A 21,946-nucleotide genomic window follows, 5' to 3' on the forward strand; every position below is an offset into this window, starting at 1 on the left:
GAATTGGCATCTTTAATGTAAAAATCATTAGACAGGACATAATTAACGTTCCTTATTGCACATTAACATTACCCAGAGTCAGGCTGCAGACATAATTTGCTTTGATTAGATATGTAGCTTTTAAAAATTAGATTCATCCCAACCTCTACACTATTTATTGGCCTGTTTCCCTTTCCCTAGCTATCCATTATTATCTGGAGCCCTTTCCTATGCTGTCTGGGTAGATTAGGTGAAATTAAAGCAGAGTCAGCCTTCCTGTTCCCCACTGCCCTCCCTCCATGGGAGCTCAGAGGATACACACCATCTCCAGTGTGGACATACCTCTCAGCTTTCTTCTTCCAACCCCTTTCCATAGGGGGTCTGCAGATCCTTCAAAGCCTCCCAGGAGCCATACAGACCCCGACCCCCTGAATTCAGTTTCCTGGCAGAAAGGTTTAATTCTCTTAGTCTCCTTTTACAGCCTCCCAGAGGTTCGTGGACCACAGGGTCAAGCAGAGCAGCTGTGCATCACCGTGGAGCTATTTTGGGTTGCTTGTGCAGCTCACCCTGTGATGAGCCAGCGCCTGCATCCCTTGCTGGCAGGACCGTTCCTTACCCCGTGGCTGAATGTCCCCATCGGGACTAAGACAGCGGGAGATTTTGGTCCATGTGGGATTTGGCCATGGAGCTCCCATGCTTCATTGAAGAAGCTGGCACTTTCTCCGTTGCCTCCGATGCTCGGCAGTGCTGTAATTAATGCTGGCCCAGGTCTCCCCGGCAATGAGAGCCCTGGGGAGTGCAGAGCTGAAATTACAGCAGCACCGAGCTTGCCCCAGGGAGATGAGGGGAACGGAGAGGCCGGGGATGGGGCTGCAGTGATGTGCTGGGGAAGGGAAGAAGCAGCACCCGGATGTCCCGCTGCCCCAGCAGCACCTGGAGCTGCCCTGGAGCTCTCTCCACATAACCACTGCTTGCACAATCCACCCTTGGGATTCAAAGTGATAAAATTATTTTTCCTTTCTTTTTTCTGTCCCAGCAATGCATGTCTAGTGACAAATTTAATATACAGCAATCCTCTTTCTCATGGCGTTTGTCCCTGCCCCAGGACTCACCTTTGAGTGTGGCTTCATTCTGGGTCTGTCCAAGGTGGTCACCTTCCCCAACATGTGTGCAAGTCTGCGTTGATATTGGCACTTTGCTGTCAGCACCTCCCCAGGCATTTTACTGTGATGGTTGGTCATAAAAATACAACCCACATTCTACTTCTTTAATCAGAAAATGTAAGATTTGCTTTTCGCCCCGATCCCTTTCCATTATCTGTTTTTTTTTGTTTTCCTCTTCTCTTTCTTCTTTCATTGATTATTCATTTGTTTCTCACTCCAACATAGCAGTTTGCAGCAAAATGTGGGCCACCCCGGGAGCGGGGCTGCCTGACCCAGTTGCAGCTCCTTCCCTCCAGCGGTGCAGGGCTCTGCTCCCCCCTGCCACGGTGCGGGCGGCAGCGGGGTCCCGTCGCGGGGTCCCGTCTCCAGCTCCCGGGGCCTGGCCCAGGCGGCTCGGAGGATGGAGGGATGGATGGAGTCCATTTGGCTGCAGGGCAGGTTGTGATAGGCTTGTTTATGGCAAGGGTTTTAAAAGACCAGCTTGGGGAGAAAAAACATTTTAAGTGAGACCCAGAGAAGACGGTAAGGGACATCAGGAGTGGGATTGCAAGGGATGTTTTCTTACTCTCTTGAGGTTGTTTCAGTTCTCTGGGTACGAGATCTGGTGTGAAAAGAAGAAATCTGCAGTGAGAAATCAGGCGATTGTCCTTATCTGGTCTGCGCTGAATTCATCTTGTTGCTGACAAAGCTTAGCCTTTGCCGAGATGGCTCTGAAGGTCCCTTACCTCCAACAGGCAGGGCTGTTTCAGCCTGTGGTTCGAATAAATACTGCAAATCCCCCTATTTTTACTTGTTACCGTGACATTAATGGTTGTTGCAAAGCCACAAGCACGACCTGGTGGTGTGAAACTCCTTTTCTTTACACAACGAAAAGGAGCAGCACCCATCAGCTGAACCGTACCTTATAAATATTCAAAATGCAGTTTGTAGGAATGTGAGACAAAGCCAGACAGATGAATTATTTAATGCTTTTAAAGAACGCAGCTTTTAGTTTCTCCTTGCGCTGGCCTACTTTATTGTAACAGTAAATCGATCGTTAGTAAATTAATTTCCCTCCTTTTGCTGGAGTAAGCGGTGGGCATCGCGGGCGGGTGGAAGCCTTCTCCCTCCGTGAGCAGATGCCAGGACATCTCTATAGCTGCGGACTCGGGCGTTGAGTGTCAGAAAAGAGTCGAGCTCCTGTCATTCATCTCGTGCCTTTTGATTTGCATTAATAGATTCAGCATTCATGAAAAGCGCAGAGCGGGCAGTTTTGATGGGGACAGCCTGTGAATGACAGGGTGATGTGGCACTTCTGGGGCTGCTTTTGGGACAGCCCGTGGAAGTAGGTGTCAGTGAGACCTGGATGCATGCTGCAAGGGGGTTTTGAGAATTTCCCCCATCGTTTTCGTGGCAAATAAGAGGTTGAGTGAGCTGATACCAAAGCTGGGTCCCCCCCCAGCCTCCGTGGGGCTCCTCCGTGTCCCTGCAGGGCTGGGACAGAGCGGCCAGCCCAGCTCCCTCCCCGATGGTGGGGTGTCTCTGGCTTCACACTGAGGTACTAACAGCACCAAGATCACATCTGGATCAAACCCTTGCTGCATGCCATGTCTGGCCACAGAAGAGCAGAGTAACAACCATCCACCTCCCAGTGATACTACAACAAATCTAAAACATTGCCAGCCTTTCCAGGCGGTAAGGAGTTAATCTGGAGTTCCTGCCTAAGAAAGGAACATTAAATCCACCCAAAAATGTCCTACCCTGGCAAGGATGGGAAACGCAGTCCCACTCCTGTGTAAGCTTTTGTGGAGGAAAATGCATAAGCAGAGCACCACTGGGGTTTTCTCTGGGTTTGTGTTCAGCCTGCGCTCCGTCTCATCAGCCAGTCTGGTCACCGGTTGTCACGTTCATAAATGAGTATTTCCCTCCTTGTTTGCACACTTGTTGAAAGCACGTCGCAGTAAGAGCTGACGCTTCCTCGGGGAAATAATGTCAGGGGTTATCAGAGCCCCTGGGAGGGGAATTGGATTGGCACTGGCCAAACTGGGAACAGTCCAGTGGGTCCTTCCATGCGCAACCTTTCAGTTATTAAAATCAGGGAATTTACTTTCTCTTTTCACACAGTGTTGTAGCAGCAGCATGGTAAATATGTCCAAAAATGCTCTCTGGACTAGTTTGAGCAACTGTGGAAAACCCCTGCTCTGAAGACTGACGTTCCCTCTCTCTCTTTTTTATTTTTTATTTTTGGGTTATATAGTTTTCTACTGGTTTTCTCCTGCCTGGTGCTGTCTGTCTTTTCGACCATTGATGAGTACCAGAACAGCTCAGAAGGGGCCCTTTACATCCTGGTAAGTGGGATACAAATGAAGCCATCAGTGAGGCATTAAAACAAAGTCGAAACCACACAAAAACCTGAGGCTGGGGGTGTTTAACTGGGGCAAGAATTTAAACTGTCGCCTGTGAGAAGGGGACCACTGGGACCTGCAGGTTAGAAATAGGGAAAGTGTGTATAAAAGGAGAAATCAGTATCAAGAATAACCTGAACACAATATTTTTAAGGATCCTTTAAAATCTTCTTCCTAAACTTTTTCTTTTTCTGCATTTATCTTCAGTTGCAAAACACAGTAGCAAGACTGAGCCCAACTGAAAAGCAGTTTGATGTCCAACAGCTCCCGATATCTAAAGCTGCGGATGCGCTGCGTAGGGAGCAGCCCGCGTAGCTGCCTCCTCTCCCACACTACAGCATCCCTGCAACTATTTGATCCAACATCAAGCTGCAGAGTTTTGTTCCTTAAATAGCCCGGCATCCCTCGCACCGACATTGTGGCTTCTGCCATTAAGAGCCAGTAGCAATCCTGCACGCACAACCACGTCGTGGGGCTGCTGGCTTCACGTGTCTCCTTTCCTTTTGTCTTTCTCCCTCTTCCCCAGTCCCTGCTCTACATCAACATCAAAAGGCGCTGCAGACTAATTAGGGCTTCGTCAGATTTGACATGTGAGAAAGCTGAGGCAAGCGCAGCTAGTGAAGAAGTCAGAGGGAAGGGAGCGTGCGCAGGGTATTTAGGCGGCGATGGAAAGAGCTGCCGTGCACATCATTGGCGTGCTCACTTGGCATCAAGGGATGGAGGGTCTCCACCGCCCCTGCACCGGATCGCCCGGCACCCGGAGACAGCTCAGTCCAGTTTTCTATGGAAAAAGCTCAAATCCTCTGTGAATCACACAGAATCATTAAGGTTGGAAAAGACCTGTAAGATCATCAGGTCCAACCATCAACCCAACCCCACCATACCCACTAAACCATGTCCCACAGTGCCACGTCTACATGTTTTTTGAACACCTCCAGTGATGGTGACTCCACCACGTCCGACTCCTAAGATGAAGTAGTCAGTGGTTCCCATCTCTGGTCTTCCCTGAGCTGCTCAGCATTATCCTAGTCAAGTCCTGGAGACTAATGGTGGGGAGATAAGCAGGTGCTCATCAGTCTTGGGGGACACAAACGTGATATGAGAAGATGTAAAACTCTAGTTCACAGGCTATGATGTGCAGTACATCTCACCACCCCAGGGGAGGGCGAGGGAAGATACAACAGCAAAGATCTGACAGTCTTTCAAGCCTGGACTCTCCATTTAATGGTCCTGGTGCAGACAGCTCTGCGGTATAGTTCCTGAAGTGTGCGGCATCCGGCTTATGGCTTTGTATTTGATTCTGGAGCGTGCTCTCCATCACACTTCTTTCTCAACTAACGGCATTGTCTCCCCCGCAGGAAATCGTCACCATCGTGGTGTTTGGGGTCGAATACTTTGTGAGGATCTGGGCGGCCGGCTGCTGCTGCCGATACCGGGGCTGGAGAGGAAGGTTAAAATTTGCCCGCAAGCCTTTCTGCGTCATCGGTAAGCCCTGCCTCCCCTGCATGGGATTTCCCAAAGCAAAATGGCTATTGCAAGCGCTTGCTTGCACGGTGCTCTGGTTTCTCGCACGCGTTTTGGGGGTTGATCCTCAGCTGCTTCACGGTCACCTTGAGAAGAGAAAGAGAAAAGTCCTGATCCATGGACATGGTTTTTGTTATTCTGCACGAGGCCCGCCCTGTTTTCTGCGGACCTGGGAGCCGTCCCGTTGCCCTGCGTACCCCAGGCACCGCTGACAGCCACCCGCAGCCACAGAAAGGGGGTTTAGCCGGGAGAAGCTGAGCGTAGGGATCCTGCAATCCTGTGTCCAGCCTCGACGCCGAATTGCTCACAAGTCATTGAAACTCTCTGTGTCTCGCTTTGCCTTCCCTGGTGCTGATGAGCTGCCTCACAAGGGAGTTCTGAGACTTAATTAATTCTTGTTTGTAAAGTACTCGGCGATCCTCTTGCGAAAGGGGCCATCTGTGCACAGCAGTTATTTTTAACGGGGTAAGGAGTGGGCAGAGAGGCCGTGCCATTCGCTATGGAACATGCTTTCAAATGTCTGGGAGCTAGCAATGGTCATATGCAGGATTTTAGCTTATTCCACAGAAAAGTGCTCCTATAACATTTGCATAGAAAACCAGGGAAGAGGGAGTTTTTCAGGATCCTTGAATTTGGGCTATATAGAGCAAGGCTTTTTTTTCTTGGCCTTGCTTTGTCCGTGAGCACCCTGGGATTGCTGTGGTGGACCTCTAGGTTTTCATTCCCAGTTTAGGTGGGGGAATTCACACCTCTGGACAGCACTGTGTAACAGGCAGCTGCAGCTGATTAAAAAAGGGCATGCATTTTGCAAGGATTTAATGCAGTTTAGCTGTGTTAACACTGAATCATATCAGAATTCATGCTTTGCGGTATTTGACACATTTTCGGTGGGAATGATGAGAGCGGAGAAGGAAACTAGGATGTTTCCATAAGGTGTGTAGTGGCTGCTTTCATCCAGGTTAAGATATCTGCTGTGTCCTTCCAGCACTAGATTCCACTGATAGAAGATCTCTTTCACGCGCAGCCTTCTGCTGCCAGTGGCAGTAGGAGTGCCGTCCCTTTTGGTAGGGGTTCAGCAGCATTTTTTCAGCTTTCAATGCCCTCTGTTCATGCAGACATCATGGTGCTGATCGCGTCCATCGCCGTGCTGGCGGCGGGGTCCCAAGGGAACGTCTTTGCCACCTCGGCGCTCAGGAGTTTGAGGTTCCTGCAGATCCTGCGCATGATCCGCATGGACCGGCGGGGCGGCACCTGGAAGCTCCTGGGCTCTGTGGTCTACGCGCACAGTAAGGTGAGCAAGCCCCAGGCAAGGACATCGAGTCGCTCTTCGTGTTTCCCCCCAGCAGAGACACCACTTTGGTTCAGTTTTCCACCCCGAACATCTCCCAGGCCTGGGGAGATTGGAAAGACAGTAACATGGGAAGCAACGCAAAGTCAGGGACACAAGGTCCGAGGGAGCCCTCCAACCAGTGGAGGAGAGAAAGGAGGGATGTTTAGATGTTTGCAGGGAATATCTTGAACATAGTGACCACCTGCACACTGATACAGCTCATTTCAGAGAGTTAGCAATTAGCCAGCAGCCTCGTTAAGCGCAGGTGTTGTTGCGAGCTCTTTGGCTGGGGTGCACGCTTCCAAGTGGATGCATTTCTGAAAGCGCATCCTGCGAGCAGCAGCCTCTCGCACGCACGCTTTCTGTGCTGGCTTCCTCTTCCCGATGTGAGATCGCGTACCAGTCGCAGAACCGATCCCTGGTGTAAGGCACTTTGGCCTTTCTCCAGTTTGGGAAGAGTTTGTTGATTTTTTTTTTTTTTCCCCTGCTGCTGGATTTATGAATTTAACATTTCTCCTCTCTCCTGCACTTTTTCCCCTGAAAAGCTTTGCCAGTTTATCCAGAACTGGGTAAAAATCATAGGGACTTCATGGGTCTGTTTTGTCCACGTTTGTATTAACTTCATCCAAAAATAGTCACTCCTCTGAGTTCTGAATTAAAACTTCCCTGAGATCGGGGGATATTGTATCCAGCCTTGTAGCTCCTCCGCAGTTTAGTGGAAGGGACCTGCCCTAAGCAGAGTCCCCAGGGATTTGGGGTTCCCATTTCAGTTTTAATCCCGCTTCCCTGTGTGAACAGGGGAAATGATTTTATTTTATTTAGTGTCAGTTCCACATTTTGAAAGAATGGAGCTATTTCTTTCTCTGTTTGCTGTACGTGTTTAGATGATGGGGTCTTCAGGAGGGGGATTGCCCCACGGGCGTCGCGGGGCCACTACTGGTACATGGTCCCATCTCAGAAAGTTGCACTACTGGTCTCCAACAGAAGCCCCAAAGCCTAAACAAACGCAGGGGAAGTTCAGATCCAACCGCAAGCAAGCAACTCAGCTTTTGGAGATGCGCACCAGGATTGCAATTATTCTCTTCTATCCCTTAATGATCTTGCAGGAGCTGATTACTGCCTGGTATATTGGCTTCCTGTGCCTCATCCTGGCCTCTTTCCTGGTATACTTGGCTGAGAAAGGAGAAAATGAGCACTTTGATACATACGCAGATGCACTCTGGTGGGGTCTGGTAAGTAATTTTCCTAGAACAGCTGCTGGTTATTAAAAGAAAATGTCCATTAACCCTCCATCTTCTATCACTTATGCGAGGAATCGACTTACGGAGTGCTTAGTTAACATTTTTATTAAATGGCTTCAGGCTACTCCATTTAGCTCTTTTTCTTAAGTAAACCTCATAGAAAATGTTAGAGGATCGCATTTCTTGAACTAGCTGGAGCTGCAAGAAAACCGGAGACTCGTGTGCTCTCAGCCATGGGATTCAGCTCTGTCACGACAGTAGAGGCACGTCAGATAAAGACCCCACGCTACGGTGTGCTTTGATTATCGTTTTGACGAGTATTGCCGTCCTTTAATTATTTATGATCATACTTGGGCAATGCGCTGTTAAACACGCCGGAATAAATTTTATAAAATTAATAGGGTCTAAGTAGCAGAAAGGCTTCAGCGCTGAAAGCGCTCCCCTTTCACATCGTTGCTGACAGAGGAGAAGAGGGCAGTGCTTCTAGTTTGCTCTGTGTGTGCGTGTGCATGCGAATTATTGGATTACCCGATTAACAAAGAGAGAATTAATGATGTTCTAATCTTCTTGCGTTATTGTTCTTCTGCGCCGACACTATGGTGCTAGTTTGACCTTGATTACAAAGCATGTAATGAAAATCCCAGATCTGATCAAATGCCAATAACAGGCTTGGGGAGGAATCGGCTGATCAAGCAGCTCCTCTGTTCCAACAAAAGGAAAGAAGCAGTAAATTGCTTTTCAAGCCCCTAGGTTATGACAGAAAATAAAAACAAAGCCCAATTTGACATAACTAGAAAATAAACAATGAGGAAAAAGTGACAGCCCAGATTAGAGCTCAGTCTAGGGAGAACCACGTGCAGATCTATGCCTCCTGCTTCCCAGGCTGTGCGAGCCTTTGGCAGAGGATCAGCTCCCCTCGTTTCAGGACGTCGAGGTGCACCAGGCTGTTTTGCCACTGAGGAGCTCAGAGTAAAATTTGAGCTTCATTAAAATAAACAGGTTTTGTCATTGTCTCACTCAGAGGTCCGGTTCAGACAGATGTTAAGAGATGGGCAAAATAAATCAAATTTCAGGTTCCAAAAGTCATCCCTTGGTCTGATCTTAGTGGATCCAATCCTTGTAGTTTTCTGTGTAAATCCTAAAAAATTTGTAAAGCAACTTTGCAGCGATTATGGAGGGAGCATTGCTTTGACTTTGTGTTTCAGTAAGGAATAGCCATGTAGATGCATTTTCTAACCGCTTTGTCAAAACGGCATCTAATTGATAGGGCTTTTAGTGGGTCCAATTAAACAGTGCTTTGGGATCGTGCTTCCATTTGTGTAAAAGTGATTTTATTCTAAGTTGAATGCGAGAGGCTTCCAAAGCCACATCAGCACGGCGTCAGCTCCGGTCCCTGGGGCCAGCTCTGTCCGTGGAGGCTGTGGGACGGGGACAATTTTCCACTTGGCACAGGGACCTTTGGGGTCCATTGGGCAGAAGTCTCAAAGACAACGTTCCTAATCAGACCATCTCTCCCTGCCTTGCCCTGCCAGTCCCAGGCTCTTCAAATCCTCTTGGAAGCCTCAGGGGATACTCAGCATTTCCCACTAGTGAGGTCCATGGATTGAAGTGGGAAAATGCGTCTTTTCCTGCAGTTTGGAGTTCAGGGGATTCTTCGTCTCCAACAAATGTCTCGTCTCCCTCCCCAAAACACTCGAGCAGCTTGCCAGCACTCTCTTGGTGCATTGCAATAATACTGAGGAGGGGAAAAAATATCCCTAAATTAGGTTCTATGAAGCAGACGTAATTTCTCCAGTCGGGCTAATATGCTGTTTTTAAACAGGAAGGGAGACCAGGTAATAGGCACTGCTGGGAAGATTAGGAATAAACAGCATCAGATCTTTATCCGTGCAAATAGCCCTGCCTTTTTTTGTGAGATGCCGAAAGGGAGTTTGGGGGAACAGTGCCGGTTCGCTTCCCCTGCCGAAGGCGCAACCCCAGCTCCCGGGGGAGGCTCCGAGCTGCCGCAAGCCTCTGCACCAGATGGCAGCTCTCTCTGTGTCAGCTAAAGGCAAGAAAATGCTCCCGGCTGGCGAGAAAACCCAGCCTGCCGAGTAGGGAGGGTGGCAGTGCCGTCCTGGGTGTCAGGGCATCGCTGCTTCCCACGGAGGTGCCCATCCCAAGAAGCCGGGGGTCCTCCCGGGTCCCCAAGCTGCACCTTGACTTGGTCCGCCACGTGCCACTCCGGTGTTGCGGGAGTTTTGACCGTGTTTTTTTAGTTTTAAGGCTGTCTGACCGAGGGCTGTGCGGTGATCTCCTCCCTGCAGATTACCCTCACCACCATCGGCTACGGGGACAAGTACCCGCAGACCTGGAACGGGCGGCTGCTGGCGGCTACGTTCACGCTCATCGGCGTCTCCTTCTTCGCCCTTCCTGCCGTAAGCAGAGGCTGCAGCGTCTCGCTGGGAGGGGGGGCTGAGCTCTGTCACGCTCTGTCCCCAGCCCCTGGAGCTGGTGGCAACGCAACGGTGTGATGCGCCCAGAGACCTCCCGACTGCGACTGCGCCGTGGCTTTTGAGTCAAAAACAAGGGGAGAAGAGGGGAAACCATGTCTGAATATCCACAGCTCGGGCACTATGGGTGTGAGCGAACGGGGTGGAAACTCTAGATTTGGCACTGCACAAATATTTTTTGACATGAAACCATTTTTTTCCCCGCAAAGGGCTGTTCCGAGGGGTGTTTACGCCATTTCAGCAAATTACCTGTCTCTTTCGTGGTGCGGTTCCGTGTGTTGCATGGATCCAATTTTTCCCCATGGGGATAATTTGCTGAATGCCAGCACGGTGTGGTTATTTTGTATTTTATCAGCCGGCTGGAGGTTGTTTGGTAAATGCGGCAATTCCAGCGAGTGCCGGCAAAGTCCGCTCCCCGCTGTTGCCCCTTCATGGGGAGCGCGTCTGCCAGGGCTGCCTCGGATGGAGGCTTCTCTTTCCTTCCCCCCTACATCTGAGGCAAAAAATGAGCCAGAACAAACCTTTGGAGGCAAAATTGGCTTCAGCTTTTGAGCGAAAATTTAGCTAACGCCTTGCTAACTGCAAATTTTCGTTCTCTTCCCCAGGGCATCTTGGGTTCAGGGTTTGCTCTGAAGGTTCAAGAGCAGCATCGACAAAAACACTTTGAGAAGAGGCGAAACCCAGCAGCAGGCCTGATTCAGGTGAGCATCACCTCCAAGGAGCCTTGGGGTTACATTCTCCTGATTTTGGGGGGCTTAACAGACTTTTGGAAGTCGGGGAGGAGATGGGCAGGTGAAAAATGGGGCCGTGTGTGTGAGCTGTGAGACGGCAGCTGGTGACTGGTCTTGTCTGGGAATAAATGCCAGGAAATCAGCCATGGGAAAATAGCATATGTGGTAAGCAATCTGGGGGAGAAAAGGAACGAAATCCAGCCCAGCGCAGCAAGACAAATGCATTAGGACAGTCTGTTTTCACCAAACTCTTTTTTTCCCCCCAAAGAGAATATTTATACTGATATAAAGTTACAATTGGGAGCATTTTCTTCACGATAACAGATGTCTGCACAGAAGGTTGGCCTTGGTGTATGTCTTGGAGATTTGAAAGAAGAGTCATTTTACATTCCCCTACTCCGGTCTCTCCAAATTTTTTAACTCCCTAATGGGCGACAACACCCGTTTGATACCTGACCTCACCCTGACAGCAAGTGCCTGGTACCCACAGCATTTTTAGCAGGTCCCACATGGTCAGGAATATCATGGTACCACCCCAAATCTGTCATGAATCAAATCAAGGAAAAGGCAGAATGTCAGAAGCGTCCCACAGAAAACAGAGGGAGGACTCGGTGTGGCTGAGGTCTATGAAGCCGAGGGTAGTGCTGGCCATGCCTGGGTCCACCATCCCACCGTGTCTCCTCCGCAGGCGGCTTGGAGATTTTATGCCACCAACCTGTCCCGGACGGACCTGCATTCCACCTGGCAGTACTACGAGCGCACCGTCACAGTCCCCATGTACAGGTACCTCCTCCTCCACCTCCCTCTTCCACTGCCTTCCTCGTGATGCCACTGTCTCCATATTTATTTCTGTTATCTGGATATATAGTTTTGTTTATTTATTTACTTTTTTTTAGGTTGAAAAAGTTGATTTCCCCAGCTCTTAAGGGCTGGTGTATGCTTTTTTCTTTAGGATTTTTTTTGCTTTGTTTTTTTTTTTTTTGTGTGCATTTCTTTTTGACTTGATTTTAATTTCCCTGTTGTGTTTTTTTTTTCTTTTCTTTTCGTGTCTCTATGTGTACGTGCTCTTCTTTTCACCTTTATTTCTCCACGTCCGCTGGTAGTTGCGTTGTGTTGTGACAGTTGCCGTGCCCAGGTGTGAAGACCTTCCTCCCGAGCTGCCCTGGATCGTAGGTAAACGCTGCCCTCGCCCTGCCTGCAGCTCCTCGCGCCCGCTCGGGCTCTCCTTGCTGCTCCGGCTGGTCTCTAACGGTCCTTCTGCCTTTCAGCACACTTCTGTCCCTCCCTTGACTGGCCCAGCTCTCTCCCCAGGCACATTTGCCCTGGGTCCCCCTTTCCCTTTTTTTTTTCCTCTAAGAGGAGAAAGAACCAAATCAGGATTCAGTGAGCACTTTCCCATTTCTTGCATTCCATTTATCCATCACGATCCGTTGACACGAGTAGGGAAGGACGGCGGAGCCGTGACGGATGACGCTGATAAAGCGCCGCTGTGTTTTAGCAGCATCCATCTGGCTTGCTTTAGGGAGAGGTAACTCATCATCACACCCAGGCAGCTCTTCCAGCTGAAACAACACAGGTTATAGCAGAGCTGTGGGAATTTGCAGCCTCTTGGGACTTGGAGCCTCATGGAGCTGGGGACAGAGTCCCCTGCCATGCCTCGCTGCCCTCCGGGACATGGGGAAGCACTGTCACCCCATGTCACTCTCGGGGTTGGTGGCATCGAGGAGGAGGCTTCCCCAGAAGATAAAATGCAAAACATTGCCGTTCGTTTTCCACCTCATGCTGCACTGCGTCCCGGGCAGGGCCGTGCATCCCTTTCTGGCGTGTTTTTAGGGGCTAGTCAGATCGCTTTGGGTCTGTACAGGAGTCAGACGTGTTGGTTAGATATTCCCGTAGCTTCGCGGGGTTTTGTTGGCTGTGATGGGGCTCCTTGTGCCCCATCTCCCTGCTCCCAAGCAGGGCTGTGGTCCAGCACCGGGTTGTGCCGCTGCAGGTGTGAATCCCTTTGTGTTTTCCCGTGTTACTGGTACCTTTTAGCCCTCAGGCAGACAATCTGCATATACTTCCTAGGGTAGGCATTAGCCTGTGTTTGAAACGCAGCAGCCAGCCTCTTAAACCATCTTAAAAACCTGTTGGAAGTCACGTTGTCGTGGTCAGTAAGTTTTCATTGGATTCATTCCCGGTGTGTGTCTGATCGATTGCATTTTCCCTAGAGATCTATGAACCGACGTCAAGATTTTGCTTAAAAAACCTAAACCGACTACCCAACAAAACAGAACAAAACTGTTTTCCGATAGCATTAAACCCACCCCCATCGAAACTCTCCCTCCCAGTATTTGACCTTCTGGCTGTACATTTGCAGCACTGGCTGAGATCAGCTACTGGAGGGGATGAGGAGCGGAGCCTGGTCCAAAGTCCGCTGCAAAACACAGAAAGCCAGGGGCTGATTTCAGTGGACTTTGTCAGGTTTTACTGCTGTTTGAAAGACTGAACTTACCACGCAGCCAGACATACAGTGACACCCTTTTGCATGAGGACGTACTGGGGTAATTACTTGCCACTTAATCCAGGAAACCTGTATTGCCCATGGAGCTAATACACACAAGAAAACTAAGCTAAAGAGCTCCGGATCAGGCTTAATAAAAACTTCGGTGTGGAGAAAGAGCAAAAAATGTAGTTTGGTGAAGAACCCAGCTATCCTGAATAAAAAAGCAGAACAAAGTTGTAGCAGGGTCGTGGCAATTCTGCTGGCTGACGCCGTGGGTGCTGCTCCCGACGCTGGCCCCAAGCAGCAGCGTCACCCTGGGCTTCCCTGGGCACAGGTTTCTGCTCTCCCAGCTTCACCCTTAAATCCCAACTCCCGTCTGTGCGCAGACGCAGTGAATGTCACCTGGGAGAGCGAGCCGTGGGTGCACCGATGGGTTCAGCTGTTAGTCAAATTGGATTTTTTACCAAGAAAGCAGTGAACCTCTTTTGAATATATTTCAGATGCAGTCAGATAAAAAAAAGTGGAAAAAAAGGGGGTAACTGTATGTTCTGGCTGCAGCTTCCATCACTTACACTGTCCATCTATCCTCGTCTACCCACTTCGCTAAGCCAGCTGGCAGGCGCGGGCAGCCCTGCGCTGGTGCAGCCTTCGCGGCACGTCAAGCCCAGCGCCGCATTAAGGCGATGGCTGCTGACATGCGGCTGAAATGCACAACATGGTTAGGAAGTGGGTTGGAGGAACACAATATCCCCGTCTCCCTCCCAGGTGCCTGAGGGTGATCTGCAGTCGCCGCTACCTTGGCACCCTTTCTGCTCAAGGTTGGGCTGCTTATTCCTCATAGCAGGAGCCCTGTGACTTGAGCTTGCGTGTCTTCCCAAGGCATCTCCAAAAAGACTGGCTGCTTGATATGAGAAAATAGTTGCACATGCCTTGGAGGAGTTGACGTGTCTCCAGAACATCACTCAAATCACTGCAGTAGAGCTAGTCTCACTCGTTTGGGGAAAATATGGTGGCCTCTGAGAGAATCTCAGATTTCATCTTCAGATTCAAAAGGTGGTAGAACCAAATCTGAAATTTGCATGAGGCTCCTGTACATGCGGGAACGGTTTGGGCTTGTAATGCATGCATAGCTTGGTGCGCCCAGACGTCGTAACCCGTTGTGCATCAGCCACTGGATTTGCTGAAAAAAAATCTGCTCTTTATTGTCACTCGTGAGAACAAGACCTTGATCTCATCTATGTTCATATATTGGTGTTTAAAAAAAAGCCACCATGATCAAGTTAGCATCCCAGGCCAAGGAGTCCCAGGCTGATGGGACCGAGGGCTGTGCATGTCTCACGAAAGGTCTCTCGGAGGCCCCCACATTTCCCCCGCTCTGTGGTGCCCGTTTGCTTTCAGAGCAAGGTGCCAGCTGCCTGTCCCCGAGGGTGACACGGGTGCGCAGTGGTTTCTGAGCCGGCTGCGGTGGGAGCAAGCTCAGCCCACGCTCCGTGCTCACCTGGAAGCCTGGTCACAGCGCATCTGCTCCCCGGGATGCATTTCGTTCATATGCTAATTTTCTTTACTCTGTTTCTTTTCCCCTTTCCTCCACCCCACCTTCCCCCCCTGTTTTTCTTTCTCTTATCCCTTTGGTTTTCTTTGGTGAAAACACTTGAAAAGCACGCAAACGCAAACGTACGGTGCCTCCAGGTATGAAGTGCATGTGACTCTGAAACTGTGTGTCATGTCACTCCTTGTTCTTCGTTTGGGACTGTAACATGCAAAGCCTTTAATTAAACAAAAAAAAAAAAAAAAGAAAAAAATGAAACCTCTGAAGATCAGTTTTTTTCAAAGGAATGAGTGAAAGCCCAAACCAGACTCCCCATCCTGCTGCCTACAGACTAACTCCATGCACCTCCATGTACATTTTAGCTATTGGTACACACAAGTGTTGGGAAACTGTCTGCCAAAATGATGATTGAGGGAAGGAGAATGGGAGAGTGCTTGATAAGCTTGCTTTTTTAAGGATGATTTCTTGATGGTCTTACCAACCTCCTCCAATTCATACAACGCTTAACAAGAAAACTTCCCCGTTCATACCTCTGTTTTCCCTCTGCCGTCACTCCTGCGTGTTCCCCTCTCTCCAGCCCTCTTTTCCCATCCTTCTTCGTGCCATTTATCTCACTTCATGCTGTAGGAGCTGTGCCCTGCAGGTAACGCTGGGTTTGCTGAATTTGCTGGTGTGGTGGCACCGTGGGACGCGTCAGTGGTGGCACCGCGTAAAATCACAGTAGCAGCTGTGCCTGCTTTTGCGGATGACGTCTGGAGGAGAGAGAGAGATCCGGAATGCTAAACTGAAATGATCATTCATTTCTTCTAGTAATCCAGTCTGATTTTTGGGAAAGGGATGTCCCATCTCGGCAGGACTTTTCCGTTTCAGTTTTTTCTTCCAAGACTGAGCTAGAGCCAGGCAGTTATTAGCCCCAGTTATTCGATCTGGGACTTAACCTTTTGGGATCAATCCAAATGCAAAGACCTGTATATGGCTGTGTAAGATTTATGATAAATAGTATTATCTCAGGTTCTGCAGAAAAGAGTAGATTTTCAAATCACAGGCATATTTTATATGAGGTGGGTATCTGAAGGTGTAGTCAAGTCAATATTTTAAGATGGGGAATAAATGGCTTGCGTTTCAAGACTGTGGGCCAAGCTCTGTTCTTAGAGCTGTTTAAATCCTCACTAGATGCATTAACGCTGTTAGAGCTGATGTGATTTAGTGCCTGATTTCCAAACGTGGTTCCAGTTTTCACAGATGCAAGTTTTACAGCCTTAGTAAATCACACTTAACCACTTTGTGTGGTTAATTTACAGCAAATTGCATCAACGAAGTGCAAGTATAATATTATGAATGCATTTTCCTGTTGTCTGAACAACAGCCGGTTTTGAGAATCAGACATTTTTCTACTGCTGGGAGTGAAATAAGAATGTGCCGCTTCCATCCCGTTTCTTAGAATAAAATATTGTATAAGTTTCATAAATATTCTCAGTTATGAAAAACAGCTTAGGCTGGAGGCATAAAGTCATGGTTAGGATAAAAATTGGCTCCTCATCGGAACTCCGACACAGCATGGAGACTCATTTAAGTCCCCATCCCATTCCAGCATCCATCTCCTTGTCACCCTCTTCCTAATTGTTCATACTGGGGCTGTTCAAAAAAATCATCGTCGTCTCTGTGTGCGTGTCGTGGTGTGTGCGCGTTTTTGTGTCTGCTCCCACCCACTGTTGTGTGCTGCTGCCCTCCTCGTGTTGTGGGGTTTTGACGACATCCTGGCCGGAGGCATGATATCCCTACCGTCCCCAGATGCTTGAACGTTATCTGTGCTGCCAGGAATAGCAAATTTGCCTTCCCTTTGGATGGGGGGAGCCGGCACCTGGATTAGTGCGGCGTTTCTCTGTGCTGTGCTGGGAGGGGTGATGGGAAGCAGCTGTAGGTACCGCTGGGTCCCCTGCAGCAGCCGGCGACTCGGAAGTGTTGCTGTGGTGGGTAGCATGAGCTGTGTGTGTTCCCGTGGCCTGCAGATCTTCTCACCTAGCTCCCCCGTAACCGAAACATGCTTCCCTTGCTAACAAGTGGCACGCCGACCAGGAGGAGAGAGAGAAAACGTGAGACGCCCCAGCCGGAGGTCCTTTCTCCACGTCTCTGGAGGACACAGTGGCACCTGCGTCACCTGTCCCCTGGGCACACACACCAGTGCAGGTGCCCTCCGTCCAGCGTTTTACAGCAAAGCTCAGTTAAAGCGCTGTGCAGAGCCCTGCCTTTCCTTTGAGGATCTGGTGGAATAGTGCAATGCCGTAGCTGTTCCCCAAGCTGCTCTTGTAATGACAGCTTAGGCTCAGCGTTCAATTCAGATTAAATCTCAGGTCAAGCACGTGCATGAGTTTACCCATTTTTAGTAATTACTGTTTCAGTAAAACATTGGTTTTTTCCACCACACGTGTACCAGGCCCATCACCCTACCCCAGGAACGGTGAATTTCTGTGTTTGCTTGTGTGCCTTTACCTTTGCATGGCAGCATCTGTGGTGGCCCAAGAGATTGCCACCTTCAGCACAGTGTAGACCTTGTGTTAGGGGCGAATGCAAAGGAGGGAGCTCCTTTTGGGATCCTGAATCCTTCAATCTAGTGAGCTAATGAGCTCTTCAGCTCTGAGACGTGCATCGATGGGAGCCCTGGATTTGTGATCCCAGCTGGAGAAAGGAGAGCTGTTGTCCTACGTTCTGCTGGGTATGGACCTCCCTGGGAAACTAACTCACCCAGGAACAGTTGTGCACCCTTCATTAACCGCCAAGTACACTTTGTGCCTGATTTTATGCACCACCTTCTCCCATCTTGGAACGAATCTGCAAACCCCACAGTGGGTTTGAAGGGAGGTGGCGGCCCAGCACTCATGCACTGCTCCACTGCACCAAGGTCAGCTTCTTCCTGACATCTTGAGTGAAGAGGATCATTAATTCATCAGATCAGGATGTGCTCTTCTCTGGATGGAAGCAAACGGAGCTGGACTGGGGAGCCGAGCCAAAATTTTCAAGCCTATTTTTATTCTTTTCTCCATACTTAGGATTGGAAATTTTTCTGGTTGCCTCAATCTTGTGAACACCAAATCTGCTCTGCTGAACAATTGTGTTTTTGAGGATGTTTTGTGCCTGCAGAGGAGAGGCTTTTCCAGTTGTTTTTTTTTCAGTTAGAGGAAAACTGAAACTATTGGTCTCATAATGGCTGAAAAAATGTGGGCATGAATATCTCTGCCTTTATTTTACAGTAAGCAACAGCCCCATTTCTTATAGCATCTCAGCCAAGACCAGTCTGTTAGTCTGCAAGCACTTGCACCCCTTTCCTTCCAGTCCCAAGCTGCAGTTTTGGGACGGTTTGAGTAGGTCCTTCTCGCTTTCTTTACAACCTACGTGGCTCATTTTCCAGCAAAGCCATAAGTATACACTGCCTTGGGGTTGTGGCTCTTTGGGCAGCTGTGGCCCCAACCGCACAGAGGCGGGCAGCTGCAGGCAGCCTGTTCCCAGCCCGCCGGCAGCCCCTTGTCCTCCCCTTCGTCCCTGCAACGACGCATCCTCCTGCTCGCTTGTCACAAGTGCGACCGGAGGCGGCTGCTGTGCTGACTTCGCACCCTCTGGGCACAGTGATGGCATGTGGCACTTCGACAATTTGACAAGGGCACGCTGGTGGCCCAGAAAGGAGTTTGCAGCAAGCCATGGGATGAGCCCCGCTGGCCTTGACCCCGAATGCAGGGTCCCCAAGCGTGCTCTTAAGTAGATGCTGCTCTTCTCAACCGCGTGCAGCGTTGTCCATCCTCCTCCCAACACCTCCGGCTCACATATCTCTTGGTTGAAAACCTGACTGTGGATATCAACGATAAATATTTATGGAGCAAGCCACGGTCTCCCAGGGTCTGAGGGAAGAAAGTAAAAGTGGATGTGGGAGCTTTTAGCACAAAATTCAATGGCTTTTAGCACAAAAGCAGGATAGGCAACAGGGTGTTTGTTTGTTAGGGTTTTTTTAATTATCAACCAGGATTCCCGTTGTCAGGTTCTTTATCTTCCTGAGAAAGGAAGGAAACCCATGGTTCCTAGAAGGCAATGATACATGGTTTTGCCTCATTTTGGGGCAAAACCTGACATGGACAGTAGGGAATTGGTTAAACTTGACCCCGGAGCACACTGCTGTTTCTCCTGGGATGCTCCCAACCTCCGGTCCCTGTTTTCTCTGCCCCATAAGCTGCTCCTTCCCATGCCTCCCCACATTCCCAAGAGCAGCAGGGTTGAGTTTTCCCATTTGCCTCCCAAACTGGAGCTTCTCTCCACTTGATACGCAGCCAAAGCGCTGACCTCCAAACACAGCAGTGCCGACCGCTAGACTAGAGGTGGTGAAACAGCTCTCCTGCCCAAACACCGCCGTGCTGCTCAGAAACCCTGGCAGCCGCTTGTTTTTTGGGAGGTTCAAAATCCGGTGGTGCAGACAAGTTTCTCTCTCTCTCTTGTTGTCACTCTCTCTCTCTTCCCCCACCGCTCTGCCTTAGGACACTGTTGGAAGTAGCAGTCAAACCCCTCTCCATCCTTCCCGAGCTGTCCCCCAGTTGCAGTTGGTGGCACAAAGCTGGTTCTAGTTGAAAGGATGGGGCAATGGGGGAAGTTTCCGAGACAGGAGGCTCTGAAATCAGCTCTGCCTGAATATTAATGGTCTTTATTTTCTCCCTCTAGACTCATCCCTCCTCTGAACCAGCTGGAGCTCCTGAGGAACCTGAAGAGCAAATCGGGACTGACATTCAGGTTAGCAGCAGAGTTAAGAGAGCTTGGAAAGCACACACTTTGCAACCTTTTTTTTTTTTTTTGGTGGTTTTTTTGGGGTTTTTTTTTGTTTTTCTTTTTTTCTTTTGTTTTTTTCCTTCCTGCCTTTTGCACATGGACAGCCTTGAAGATGTGAGAGGTTTTGGCAGCTGGTCCCCCATGGGTTGTTCAGTGACCTCCTCCCTATCCCTCACCAATGCTGTACATTAATTTCTTCAGCCTAACTTGGCTCTGGAGTAATATTACAGTGCTTGGCTGAAAATGCAGTCACATTTTCGAAGGGTCTGGTCAAGGCAGTGTTCCCAGTTTTCCTCCCGACTTTTACGTTCTGCACCACCCTCAGAGGAGACTCAGGCCCACGAATTAATTCCCCATTCCCTCCAGCCTTCCCTCGCCTCCCCCAGGAGCAGGCAAGGTTGTAGCGGTGAGAAATTTTTGCTAAATTTGCTGTGGCAAGGTATACATGATTGCCCCGGCAGGCCAGGAGTCCTGCAGCTTAAGCCTATGCTCGGGAGGGGTAATTCTTGGTTTTTTAAGCAGGCGAGGTTGCCCCGTTTGGTGAATGGGGAGCGTGCAGACCCCAGGAGGGATGGAGAGATGCTGGCCATGCCGGTGGGCATCGGGGCCAGCTGGGGAGGGGTGGGACGGGACCTGCCCTGGGCTGTGTGTCTCTGCAGAGGGTAGAGATCCGTAGACCCGTGGGTCAGACTGCAAACTTTAAAATGTATTTGAGCTAATGACCGAGGATGGGCTTCCAAGCTTGTTGTATGCGCAAGGAGCAGAGGGTGGAGGGGCACTTTTTTAGTCTCTCCAGGCTGCTGCCTTCAGCCTAAGGGAGAGGGGTCGGGGTCTGTGCAGATCTCGGCATCTCATCGGTCACTGCTGGGTGGAGGCAGGGCCAGGGCTGGTACAGCGTCATGCTCAGAGGGAATGGAGCTCCTCCTGCCCAGGTCTTCTCGCAGTCTGGTTTGTCCCTTAGACTGGCTGGTGTTAGGGGAGGCAGAGCCTTATCTGCTGAGAAACACAGTCTGCTCCCTCTCTTGTGGGGCTGCAGGGGCAAGGCTGCTTCGGGGCCCCAGATTAAATGCAATTTCCCAGTGTGAAGAACCTGTGAATCAGAGTAGTTGAAGGCAGAGCAGGTTTTCCTCATTGCTGGAGGGAAATGCCACCAAGATGCCTGGCCAGTGAAGGTGAGAATTGTTTTTTGGTGTGGCCTTAGCTTGGCTTGCAGTGTTATGCCTACCCTTTTGCAGGTCTTCAGCTCACTTTATCCTCAATGTCATCGATTTTTCAGAGCAATCAAGTGGTTTGGAATCTCAGTAGGAAACCGCGTACAAAAATGGGGGCATCCCACTCCCTCCATGTAGCCTTTGCCAACTACTTTGGCAAAGTAGCTGCCAAAGGCTTTTTGGAGGCAGAAACCCCACCTGGGGTGTCAGGATGTCAGGGCAGGGGCCCGTACTCCTTCCCACCAACGTACCCCTCCCAGCACCACGCGTTAGCACTGCAGCATGAAGCCGTGCATCAAGGAACCTGACATTAGCTCTGTCCCCATGGCCAGGAAGGAAAAGCAAATGCACCAGGGTCAGGGGAGCCACGCAAATCCTTCCCTGTGTGCAGAAACAACTCAGGGCGGTGCATTTCCAAAGGGGGCTGCTCTCTGAGCCCACAGAAGTCCTCCTGTGCTCACACAAATCACACGACCATCGGGTGTCTCAGTCATGCGTAGGCACAAGGATGGGTTGGGATAAACTCTTCAACCCTGTGCGTTGTATGTGTCTTCTCTGAGGTTGTGTGAGTCTCCAGTGATCTTCTGTCCAGGCCAGAAACTCCAGGAATTAAGTGCTCCTTTCCCTCTCTTCTGTCCACAACTTCCACTTAGTTGTATTGTTTGGTATTGTCCTTTCGTTATGTTTTAACAGTGAAGCAGCAACGTCTTTTGCCACCTGACACCATGCTAATGTACTATTGCTTCTGTTTAAAGGAAAGAGCAGCAGCCCGAACCATCGCCAAGGTCTGTATCACTGCCAACACGCCATTCCCATGCATTACCTGTAGATTTCTGTGTACGTGTGTGCGTGTGTGTACCATGTCGCGGCGCCATCGAGGGAAGCATTCTAGGTATTACCGTGCTTTTTCTGTGCTGTGGCAGTCCAATGTATCTACGTGTATGCTGGACCTTAAATCATATCTCCCTTCCAGTCTGCCTTGGGCTGTAGCTGCCAGGATAGTGAGGCTGTGGGGGCTAGAGAGAGTTGTGGGCAGCACGGGCAGAGCTGG

General features: G+C 49.9%; 1 protein-coding gene across 7 annotated transcripts in view; it reads left to right on the forward strand.

The window, feature by feature from the left end:
• KCNQ2 (potassium voltage-gated channel subfamily Q member 2) overlaps positions 1-21,946 on the forward strand; it is a 67,784-nt gene that overhangs the window by 21,278 nt on the left and 24,560 nt on the right. For 5 of the 7 annotated variants that reach the window (XM_059827062.1, XM_059827064.1, XM_059827063.1 and 2 more), the window contains exons 2-11: positions 3,379-3,469; positions 4,885-5,011; positions 6,166-6,341; positions 7,487-7,612; positions 9,928-10,038; positions 10,719-10,814; positions 11,533-11,627; positions 14,992-15,021; positions 19,580-19,648; positions 21,651-21,680. In XM_059827062.1, coding sequence (XP_059683045.1) covers positions 3,379-3,469; positions 4,885-5,011; positions 6,166-6,341; positions 7,487-7,612; positions 9,928-10,038; positions 10,719-10,814; positions 11,533-11,627; positions 14,992-15,021; positions 19,580-19,648; positions 21,651-21,680 — 951 coding nt within the window. Of the gene's footprint in view, positions 1-3,378; positions 3,470-4,884; positions 5,012-6,165; positions 6,342-7,486; positions 7,613-9,927; positions 10,039-10,718; positions 10,815-11,532; positions 11,628-11,740; positions 11,779-11,947; positions 11,986-14,991; positions 15,022-19,579; positions 19,649-21,650; positions 21,681-21,946 lie in introns of those variants that run through there. The other 2 variants (XM_059827066.1, XM_059827068.1) reach the window with 2 other exon arrangements.

This window comes from Gavia stellata, chromosome 20 (genome assembly GCF_030936135.1).
Source record: "Gavia stellata isolate bGavSte3 chromosome 20, bGavSte3.hap2, whole genome shotgun sequence".
In the NCBI taxonomy this organism is placed as follows: Eukaryota; Metazoa; Chordata; class Aves; order Gaviiformes; family Gaviidae; genus Gavia; species Gavia stellata.